This window comes from Erpetoichthys calabaricus, chromosome 8 (genome assembly GCF_900747795.2).
Source record: "Erpetoichthys calabaricus chromosome 8, fErpCal1.3, whole genome shotgun sequence".
NCBI lineage: Eukaryota > Metazoa > Chordata > Cladistia > Polypteriformes > Polypteridae > Erpetoichthys > Erpetoichthys calabaricus.
The window spans coordinates 80544900-80556257 of record NC_041401.2 but is presented as its reverse complement, the minus strand read 5'-3'; the positions used below and the strand labels follow the sequence as shown (position 1 = coordinate 80556257).

Sequence of the window (11358 nt, the reverse complement as noted above, 5' to 3'; positions counted from 1 at the left end):
CTGATTTCAAACTCCACTTTCATTAAGTAATCTCGCAAACGGCTGTGCCTCAATTGAAATTACAGAACATATTCGTTTCTGTACTCCAGAAAGAGAGCTTTAGCAGTGATCAACCTGTTGGTATTAAAGGGGTCTTTTGGTCCCAACATTTAAAGCAAGTCTAAGGAAACAAGCTGTGTGCCACATTGACCAAGAGCTTCAGAGTGGATGGGACACATCAGCATCACAAACATTAGAACAGCATTGTATTCTGATGAAACCTTAGAGGTTCCATAACAAACTGTAGACTGGCTAGTGAGGAGCTAGGTGGCCATTGGCCACAATAATATAGACTTATGATTTAATGATCATGGACACGAAACATTTAATTTCAATTTTATTTTTTCTCCTTCATTACCAACTGGCCATAATTTATTTCTGCCTTACCATTTATTGATTATTGTTGACACCTCATGAAGCATGAAGCTATGATGAATGCACAAAATATATGTGTAGTTCAATACAGATTTTAGTGGCATTTTGTATATTATACAAGGGTAAATCAAGAACAAAGGCAATTTGAAAATTATGCAGTAAGCACAATGGATAGAAGCTGATGCAATACAGCACATTTGCCATGGCTTATAGGTAGTTTGAACACGCACAGTGCAGCTCTCTGCTGTACGTTGATTTGAAGTCACAGTCAAGTGAAATTGTGAGATTTAGAGAGTGACACTTGCTGAAATTCACCACAGGATGTGTTGGCTCACATCAACATCATGCATGCAAGCCCACATCAACATGGTGAATGCCTTCATCATTAATGACCATTGAATTACGCTGTCTGCTGTCGCTGCACATTTGGAAATCAGTTATGGATCTGCATATGCCATAATGCATGGTGACTTGGGGTTGTGCAAGACGGGTACCCAAACAGTTTACTGATCTGCACAAGCCAACGACCTTCAGTGAATTTCAGCAGGTTTCACTTCCTCTGCCCAAATAAATCTCACTACAGCATGTTGTTCAACAACGATGCAATCCCGAAGCAGACCTTCAACTAGACGAATAGCGGAGCACTGCAGAGCATGTTCAGACTACCCATAAGGCATCACAAATGTATTGTATTACATCAGCTGCTATCTGTTGTGGTTACCGTAAAATTTTCAAATTGCCCTTCCCTTTTGATATACTCTCATATTATTTTGCATTTTATAGCACTTTAAGCTTGTTATTGGGAAGCATATTGTATAAAAATTCAATTAAGCAGAATTCACTGTGCTTGGTGTTGGCACTCATGGAACCCAGAATTGCTAAGACTCCATTGTGTTTAATATTTTATCTCCATTGGAGAACACTTACATTTTTTTTATTATAATAAAAGTAATAAAGTTCAAAGAAATACATTCCATTTCCTCAAAGGTGCATTGACATCCACTTAGTGTAATTTCAGTAAATAAAAATGTTGCCATTTGCACTCCCACGTAATCTGAAATTTCAGCTCTTGACAGGTCCAAAACGGACCACTGGATTTGCTTTAGGGACAGGCATCTGTGTTGCCCACCCCCTCAAAAAAGCTTTGCATTGCACAGATGTTACATCAGAAAGATCTGTGTCCATATTTGAAGCACAGATTGCATGATTCAGTGCTTATTGAGACTGAGGTGGATGATTCCCACCATAATGTCTTAGAGCAACAAAAAAAAAACTGTAATAAAAAGGAAAAGACAAAAAACTTCCAGTCTTTTCCACTGCTAGTCCTGTGAGTCATAAGAAAGGTCACACTCCTCACTCCAGTGCTTGCCAGTACGTTTCTTTCTGTTTCTTTCCGCCATTACAATGGCAGCCACTACTGTCACCAGCACTGTGAAAGTGATGATCAGCACGGTCACCGTCTCCCCGATGCAGAGCCTGTTGTTAACATCTGCTAGCTTACAGCCATTAAGCACTGCTGGTTCCTTGCACGTCAGGTTCACATAATCATCAAAGACGAGTCTCTGCACACTCAGCAGCTTGCGAAATACTCTCTGGAGGTCGCAGTCACATTGCCAGGGGTTGTCTGCCAACAGTATATGAGTCCCAAAGGTGTGAATGCTAAGAAAGGTTTTATACTTAACACTCTGAAGATAGTTTTTGGCCAAATTGAGGAGTGTCAGTCTGGTTAAAGAACTGAAAACCTCAACATCTATGCTGTTGATCTGGTTGCCCTCCAGGTTGAGAACCTCTAGCTGCTGTAGTGTTGAAAACACCCCATTGCTAAGGACTACCAGGTTATTATGCTGCAGGTAGAGTCTCCTGAGACGCGTCATACTCCTCAAGGCCCCATTCTCAATGAAGCTGACGCTGTTGTTATTCACAGTGAGTTTCTGCAGACTCTCCAGGTGTAAGAAGCTTGCACTGCTCAGTGTCTTCAGTTTATTGCCTGACAGAATTAGTTCCTTTAATGAATTTAGGCCCTTGGAAAAGCCATTGCCTAGAGCCACAATACAGTTTTTGCTCAGGTCCAGCTTTAGCAGACTTTCAAGAGAGGAGAAGGCACCTCCTTCCACTGAACTGATGTGATTGTCACTCATTAGGAGCACAAGAAGCCTCCACAGAGAGGTGAAGGCCTGCTGGGGGATCACACTCAGGTTGTTCCGGGATAAGTCAAAGTGCTCTGTGTCCATCGGGAGGCTGCTAGGTATAATGGTGAGAAACGCACAGGAACAGTTCACAAATTTGAAAACTCCTTGGCAGTCGCATCCCTTTGGGCATTCAAGCCAAGAGAGGGAGTTTGGGCTGGAAAGCCACAGCTGGTAAAGAAGCCACATGTAAAAAGTCATCTTTGGCATCTTCAACAATACAACTGTTGACTTTGCCCTCTAGGAGGAAAAGCAGCATGTTAGAACAATCATTGAATCTACTCAAATTGCGGTCTCACACATCTTATAAGGATGACAAGGAGAACAGACACAAGAGAAAAATCAAGACCATGAGCAGATGTCTTACAAATTTAAAGCCATTTCAGTTTAAAATGCACATTCAGTATATACTAGCATTGTGAAAGTTTCAGGTATATGACAGTAGTTGATACTTTTTTTATCAGGGAGCATTAAACTGATTTAAAAATATAGCCACAACTTTATTAATGTTGGAAATAGCTGGACATTTCTGAAATTACTGCTTGAAATGACTGATTTACTAGCTGAAATACCCAGCATTGCTTGGGAGGAAAATAAAGTGTTTTTTTTTAATTGTTTGAGAAAAATATAATAAAAAAACACAACTTTGAGAATAAAAATAAATTAGCAAACAATGAAGACTCACCAATGTGCTTGTCTTGTATGTATGTTATCATTCAGTTAGCACTCGTTTTTAATTTCAAAAGCAACAGGGCCGCAGTGCTGCTCAAATATAAAGAATGCTGGGAGTCACCTCCAGTTCGCCCTCTGGTGATCGTTCCGAGTGTCAACTGGATGATAACATGCATACAAGACCGCCAGATCACCCCCTACCCTACCCAGAAGGGGGTGGGTTAGGGTTGATTTCACCCTACAGTATTTTTAGTCGACCAATGAAAATCATGTGTACCAAGTTTCATAAAAATCACTCCAGACGATCGGAAGTGATGCTGGAAAATACATACAATACATACAGTACATACATACATTGACTTTTATATATATAGATTATTCATATATGACTGCAAAGCCCCATTTGTAAAGGGTCAACACTTTTAGTTCATTCTTAATTATTAATTTAAATGTTAATTGGTTATTAGAGAAACCTTTGTAACTATAGTATCAGAGCTGAAGCCTGTAACTCAGTTCAATGAAGCAAAGAAACTGAAACTCTTTTAAAATGAGGCAGATGAAGAAATTACAATATATCTGAAACTGGCAAGTTTCTTCTCTCCTGGTTACTCTTTATAAAGTGCCTTATGCAGACAGAGTCACAAAGCACTTTTACGCTAAGAAAAACAATTAAAATACACAGAGCGAAATTTAAAAACAGACTAACATTCCAACATACATAACCATGAACTGGATAACCAGGCAGCTACCCATATGCTAAATTAAACAGGTTCATCTTCAAACCATTTTTAAATATATCAGATTGTATCTCCAGCCCTTAAAGCACAAGGAAGGCCATACCACCATTTCAATGACTGAAAAGCCCGATCCCTGCAATAAGAAGAAGGCCCTGATGACCTAAGTGGGTGACTAGTGGTGTAATGGAGTAACAGATCAGAAATATATTGTGGTGTTTGACCATGCAGAGTTCTATAGGTGATTATAGGTGTTCTGTTCTGTGTATTGTATTGTATGGACCCCCTTCTTTTGACACCCACTGCACGCCCAGCCTACCTGGAAAGGGGTCTCTCTTTGAAATGCCTTTCCTAAGGTTTCTTCCATTTTTTCCTACAAGGTTTTTTGGGAGTTTTTCCTTGTCTTCTTAGAGAGTCAAGGCTGGGGGGCTGTCAAGACGCAGGGCCTGTTAAAGCCCATTGCGGCACTTCCTGTGTGATTTTGGGCTATACAAAAATAAACTGTATTGTATTGTATTGTACTGATTACCAAAATATTAAAATGGATTCTAAATTACACCCGGAGCCAAATAAGCAAAGATAAAATTGGAAAAATGTGAGACCACTTACAGGAACAGGTTAGCAATCTAGCAGCAGCATTTTGAACAGACTAAAGTCACAGCAGCGAGGTCTTGTTTAAACATGTAAATAAATAAATATAAAAATCAAGATGGGAAAGAATAAAAGCTTGAGCTAATGTCTCCATCTAAGTCTTGGACACTACTGTTCTTAATTTTGATATAATAATTAGACAATGAGATAAGGACCCAACATAAGCATTAAGATTCAGAGACTGGTCGAACATAACACTCAGGTTCCAGACACAAGATTAGATGTGAATAATAAATTATAAGTCATTCATTTCAAGTAGTAATAGCTATTTGTACTATTAATTATGTCTCGGCAATTTTTAAATTATTTTAATGGTACCTTGATAAAAACTATCAATTTCTATCAAAAACAGTATGATTTCAAACTTTTGAATGCTAGTGTACTGTATATGTATATATAGTATACTGTATGTGTACTATGAGATGAAGCTAAGAACAAATAATCAGCTTATAAGAGCATGTCTTGGTATACCCATTGGTTCTAACACATACATTAACTCGTGTATTTTGGCTTTAATAGTCTTCAGCACCCTGCAATCTTGAATTACGTTAAGAAGGTTAGATAATGGATGAATGAATAAAGATATATTTATATAGGGTTAAATAAAGTATGTCCATTCCAGTTCTGTATATACATCGGTATGGATAATTGGTTTGAATGCATTCATTCATATGAAAATATTGTTTATATTGTTGTAAAGTTATGTTGGCTGCGGTGGGTTGGCACCCTGCCCTGGATTGGCTCCAGCAGACCCCCGTGACCCTGTGTTCGGATTCAGCGGGTTGGAAAATGGATGGATGGATGAAGTTATGTTGGCACTTAATTAGAGAAGTAAATGATGATTATATTAGAATGGGAATAGGAATATACCTACATTTAGATTTGCAATGTTCATTTCCCTGTTAAGATGTAATGTGTTAGAAAGTAGTGTTTATAAAGTTAAACATTCAAGATCTGAGAGGATATGTGAGAGGAAGTATGATTGTTTTTATTTTGTTTTGGCCTGACCATGTGCTAGCAGCAGCAGAGAATACAGTGTGTTTCTGAAACAGAAATCTGCCTCCATCCAATTCTTTTGTTCCCAAAAAGGATTCCATCTATCTTAGAAGAGAAACCTTGTTATATTGTGATACTGTGTATATTATCTTAAATGGGTGGGCTTAATTAAAGTCATCCTTAAAACTGGCACCTCACCTCACCCTAACTAGCTCCAAAAACCTGACCATAACTGAGATTAAAAGCAATTATATTGATAATACAATTACTGAATTATAGAAAAAACTAGAAAACTAAATATTAATCTAAAAAGAAGAGGCTCTATAATAACAGAGTATAAATTCAAGGTAAACAGAAAACAGAAAACAATACGTAAACTGAATTAACCCAAAGAAATCAATGACAAGACAAAAGAAAACCAAAAACTGTACTAATTGGCATTCAAGGGAAGTAGCTTAAGAAAGGTGGATTTCTATATTTTTATTGTAAGACAGAAAATTTCTCAAAACATGAGCTGAATAAAGAAGAATACAATTATTATATGTAAAATCAGAACCAGATTTCTGACAGGCAGAAGAACTGAAAACATTTCAAAACCCAAAAGGGAGGAGATTCACTTTAAGAGTATCAATCAGTGCTGGTTTCTTGCTTGATCTAATTCTGTTTGTATTTTATGTTTTCCCTTATTTTTCTCTCTCGTTTGTTCAAGTATTAAAATAAACAACACTTTTATAGTTGTGGCTTCCTTGGTGTTATGCTATATGTTGAGTGATAATTGGCTTTAATTGAAAGGCATCAATACAGTTAACATCTTTTCCAGATTTGCCACTGATTAATCATTTTCTTTATTGTTATGAATGTTTTTTTGCAAGCTATGCAAATGTTTTGGGGAGACATTTCTTTAAAAAAGTCCTTGTTAATGCATTGTGTTTCTTTTCATTCATAATTTAGCAAGAATCTCAGATTCCTGCTTCTGTCCTCCTCCCCACTGCATCTGCTCAGATTAGGAAAGCCAGGTAAATAGCTTTTTAGCCGCACTTGAAAGCACATGGAATGGAGGGAATTGTTAGTTATTTGACAGACTTTTAGTTGTTGGGGGATTATGCTCCAAGCCTTATTGCAGGGTTCAACAGAAATAAAGATATCCTGGATCAAATTAACATCATGGTGAGAAAATGAGTAAAACTCCAAGAAATACATAACTTTTATCAGTCAGTATTAGTCTCTCTTCTCCCTTCTCCTCAACATTTCCCAGCAACCTTGTCTGCGTCCTCCTAACTCAAATCAACCTTGAGAATGCAGATTGGCTTCTTTTATTTCAGACCTGGGAGTACCTTCTGGGTCCGGCATGATTCCCTTAAACAGGAGATGATGTCCCTCTGCTGCTCTGCCTAGTGGTCCCTAAGTACACTTACCAGGACTACAGCTCCTAGTGCTGCACCCACAGGGAAACCTGGGAGTACCACCAGTGGGATGCTGTCACCCTGTGTATTGGGGCTTTATCTGTCTGCAAAGGACAGTCCCCATCTGGCAGCCCATCCATCCCACACCTTGCATTATAAGGGCATCCTGGCTGGGTAAGGAGTTATTTTATTTATATGTGTGTGCAATGTACTGGTATTTCTTCCTAGACACATTATATAAAAAGTATTATATACACACAAACCTGATTTGCTATAAGTGAAATGTCATACTCAAATATTGTTATAAACATTTTATGTTATGAAATGTCACTGGTACATAAAAAACTTTGGGCACATTTATAGGTAAATCAGTGAAGCCTCATTGTATTATCTTCTTACTGTAATAACTTAATGTCAGAATTAAATGAGAAACTAGAAAATATAAATAAAACCAACCCACCTTAATAAAAGGACAGTTATCTACATGTCTGTGTGTCAGTGTGGTTTCTATGTGTTTGTCATTCCAACAGATGGCTCATCACAAACATTTGTAGTAATGAAGTGCATTGCGTTTGTAACAATAATATTTTATAAATCCCATAGCAAATTGCATATACCAGAGACATATGCATGGCAATTGTCACTCCAGCAGTTGGCACATCACAAACATTTCTAGTAATGCTTTTTATTACAAATGTTCGTAATGCTTCATCTGTTGGAATGACAAATGCAATGCATTTTATTACTACATATATTACAAAATACATCTCAATAGACAGGGCACTGTAAACATTAATACTGAGGTCTACATTAATTATTTAGATTTCCACCTGTCTTAGATAGATAGTAGAGCTAGCTGCTTAACATATTTATTATGTTGCTACCTACAGGTATGTGTCTAGATGCTATTGGCATTACATACTCAGCCTAAATTTTACGTAACAAGGAAAATCATATTTCCATTTTGTGGAAAAGGTGCCCTCTAAGGTGCACATACACACCACTTTTTATGCCTCCACACATAGCATTTTTCAGTAGTGCACAATGAAGCGAGTCATGAAATCAATCCACTCCCATCTCCTCATCCCTCTAAAACCAAACCTATCCCCACCATAACCACCCAATGCCAAAAGTTTAAAAAGGACAGACAGCACCTCTTGGAATTCAGTTATTAAAATCTGGAGTACCCAGAAAGCCTATAGATGAATCCTTTGAAAATGCCCTGTCCTCACAAATATTATTTGTGCAGTTTGCTGCTCATTTGCTTTGAAGTAGGACAGACAAATAGCCCAAAATTCAGATCAGAATACTCATATCAGAAATAGTTACTGTCAGACATGCATGTTACAGGAGCATCTTTAAGACTCTACAGAGGTACTGTAGGAACCAGGGGAAAGGAGAGTGGGGTGACACAGTTGTTAACATCTGTTCCCTTTTTGGCCTTAGAACTGAAAGTGACTTCAAGGAAAAGCTGTGTTGTGACTTCCCCCTGCGACATGGAAGTCTCACCTCTTCATTTTATCTCTCCACAGTACATGTCAGAAAACATTTTAACATTGGCTAAATATTCTAGGTTCTATGCATATATTTGTAGTCTATTTGTTTTTTATATATTTTGTATTATTACTAATATTTATACTTTTCTGCTCATATTGCTTCTGCAAAGCATGAAGTACTTATGACTCATGCATAATTGCATAAAAGAAGCAGATATAAAATATAGCTATCAGATGAATGTGACAGTTGCAAACAGCCCTACATGAAAATTGGATTCTCTTGTCACACAAAGTGGCATGACCAAAGAGAAAGGGGATTGGGTTACAGATTGAAGTACTTCCCCATTACGCACGTGAAGAACACAGATAAAGTTGCTTGTGATTGCTCAAAAACATTAAACAAAGTCGGTAATCAGTTTTTTTGCCTTTTTCATAGCTATCTAAAAAAAAACAAAAACATAGTCAACTGGACTTGTGTGAGCCGACTTCACAGTTTACAAAATGGAATGCCAACTGTGTGCTGCCAGTGGTCAATGAGTAAGATTTCTTCCCCTTGACAGTTACAGCAGAAATGTAATACAGCTGACCCAAACATTTTACATGTTATGCATTGTGTGTCAAGTCAACAACTACCTAAGGATGTCTCAAACTGTGCGAAAACTGGTAATGAACACTGCTAATGTTGAAAAGGCTCTTTAACAGAATACTCCACGCAAAAATTATGCTTTTTATGTTATTTAACCCTTGTAGTTTGTAGTGGAGGTCAAGAAAAAAATGACATAACAACGTTTCTGACCCAATAATGGCAAATGCTGGATAACATCACACAACATCAAAACAGCCATGTACATTGTATAAAATATGCAGAATTACAATCAGTGCTTACTTTGAATATCCTCGTAAGTGATGAGAAAGATTCTGTTAGAGATGATGTGTAGGGCCACTCTTGAAAATGATATTCATTTCACCTTCAGAAGATGAGAAAACTTCTTCTGATGCTCAAGGTATTTTAGGAGCCCTAGAAATTAAATGATGTCAACATAAGTAAGTTTTCATAACAGTTTAGAAAAATTCATAATTTTGATCATTGTGTATTTATTAAAACCTAAACTGCTGTTTCATGACAACAAGTTCACAAATGTTTATGCAGCCACTCACAGAGCTTTTGTAATGAATGTTATCAGAATGGCTTAGTAGCCTAGAGTAGCGTTCTAATGAAAAAACATGTAAGGAAAATATATTTATACACACATTTGATGAACAAGTGGAGTTGTCTTTATACTAAAACTGCCTGTCTTTGGCCTGTTGTAGTATGATGACTACTGGTGTATCTTTCTACTGACATTTTATAGGCATGCACTTCACTTAAAGTGGGAATAAAATCTTTACTTTCTATGGGCACATGCACACACATATTCAGTATTTTAACAGAGATCTGGTCTGCCCCGGGATCAAACTTCACAGCCTCAACTCAAACAAACAACTAGAAGAAGGAAAAATCTCCCATAACCCCCCCCCCCCCTTCCAAAAAGAGTCATGCACCTCAAGCAATGTTACAAGATGCATCTAAATTCCATAAATTCTATAATCTAAAAACAAATACATACTGCATATCAAAAGTATGCAAATGTTTCACATATTCATATATTTTCAAGTTAATCAATTCAATATATTCAAAATATATTCTTCAAAATTATTAACAATAGTATAATATTTAATGTGTAACAAATGCAATATATATATACCGGTATATATATATATATATATATATATATATATATATATATATATATATATATATAGAATAATGGCTTACAGCTTATGTTTATTCAGATACATACACAACTTCTGATGTTTTCAGATTTTAAATTGAACATATATGTTCAGTTACTTGTAAAAAACTGCATCTCACTGGCTCAATGCAATATTCCGACATTTTTCTCATTTTAAAATAATACCTTACCTTTGGCAGTCCACATTAACTCCAGTGGTGCCTTTCATCAGACACCAGCAAGTGATGGAAAAAAGCACACAGGCCTGTGGATTTGAGGAGGTGTGCTATTATGCAGAAGGTAACTGTTGAAATGCGAGAGAAAGAAAGTGAATAAATGTGTAAATAATTCAGACAGCTGGAGGCTGGGAGACTAGCCTACCACCTGCCCAGGCCCTCTCTGCTGGCTTTAAGGAGGTCTGCGCCAGATCAGTACAGTTAAAGCCTGTCTCAGAAGAGGCACGCAACTCAAGAGAGCAGCCTATAGAGTGAAAGTGACCACTCTCAAAGGATTCTCCCTCGAAGCAAAGCAGTGTCAGGCTATGTGTCCATACTGGTGTGGTGAAACAAAGAGCAGGGTGCAAGTCATTAACGTAAAAAAAAATAAAAGAATTTGATTGCTTTCACAGTCTTTTGTGAAAATCAAATTTCATTAATAAATGTTTCTTTAAGGAAAGAACACATTCCACCCACAGGTGACCCCTGCTGGTATGTTATTTTTCATTGCATTCTCTTCTTCACATCTCAATATACCCTCAGATATGATCAATTCCATTTATACTGAGTTATCAGGTGAGACACACTAAAAATGGAAGGCTTGGCACGTCACATAAGATGACAGGCAGCAGGGTTCACCACCCTTTGCACGAAACAAGTTTCATTTAATACATGTAGACTGAATTAATTTTTTGCATTTTGAAAATTATTGTATGCCAGCAGCCATACCACATGTACTTCAGAACAGGTCATCCACCTGAAGCTAAGCATGTTCAGGCTCAGGCAGTATTTGGATGGGAGACCAACTAGGAAAAGCTC

The 11358-nt window shown here is 37.3% G+C and overlaps 1 protein-coding gene across 1 annotated transcript; it reads right to left on the bottom strand.

Annotated features, from left to right (window-relative positions):
• Positions 1–1069: 1069 nt before the first annotated feature.
• LOC114656552 (platelet glycoprotein V) lies at positions 1070–2867 on the bottom strand. The gene has a single exon (XM_028808193.2). The coding sequence runs from the start codon at positions 2808–2810 to the stop codon at positions 1734–1736; it is 1077 nt and encodes a 358-aa protein (XP_028664026.2). The 5' UTR covers positions 2811–2867; the 3' UTR covers positions 1070–1733.
• Between the last annotated feature and the right edge of the window lie 8491 nt (positions 2868–11358).

What these genes read in the sequence shown, in the direction of transcription:
- LOC114656552 (XM_028808193.2), bottom strand. Translation starts at nt 2,810, where the DNA reads ATGCCAAAGATGACTTTTTACATGTGGCTTCTTTACCAGCTGTGGCTT.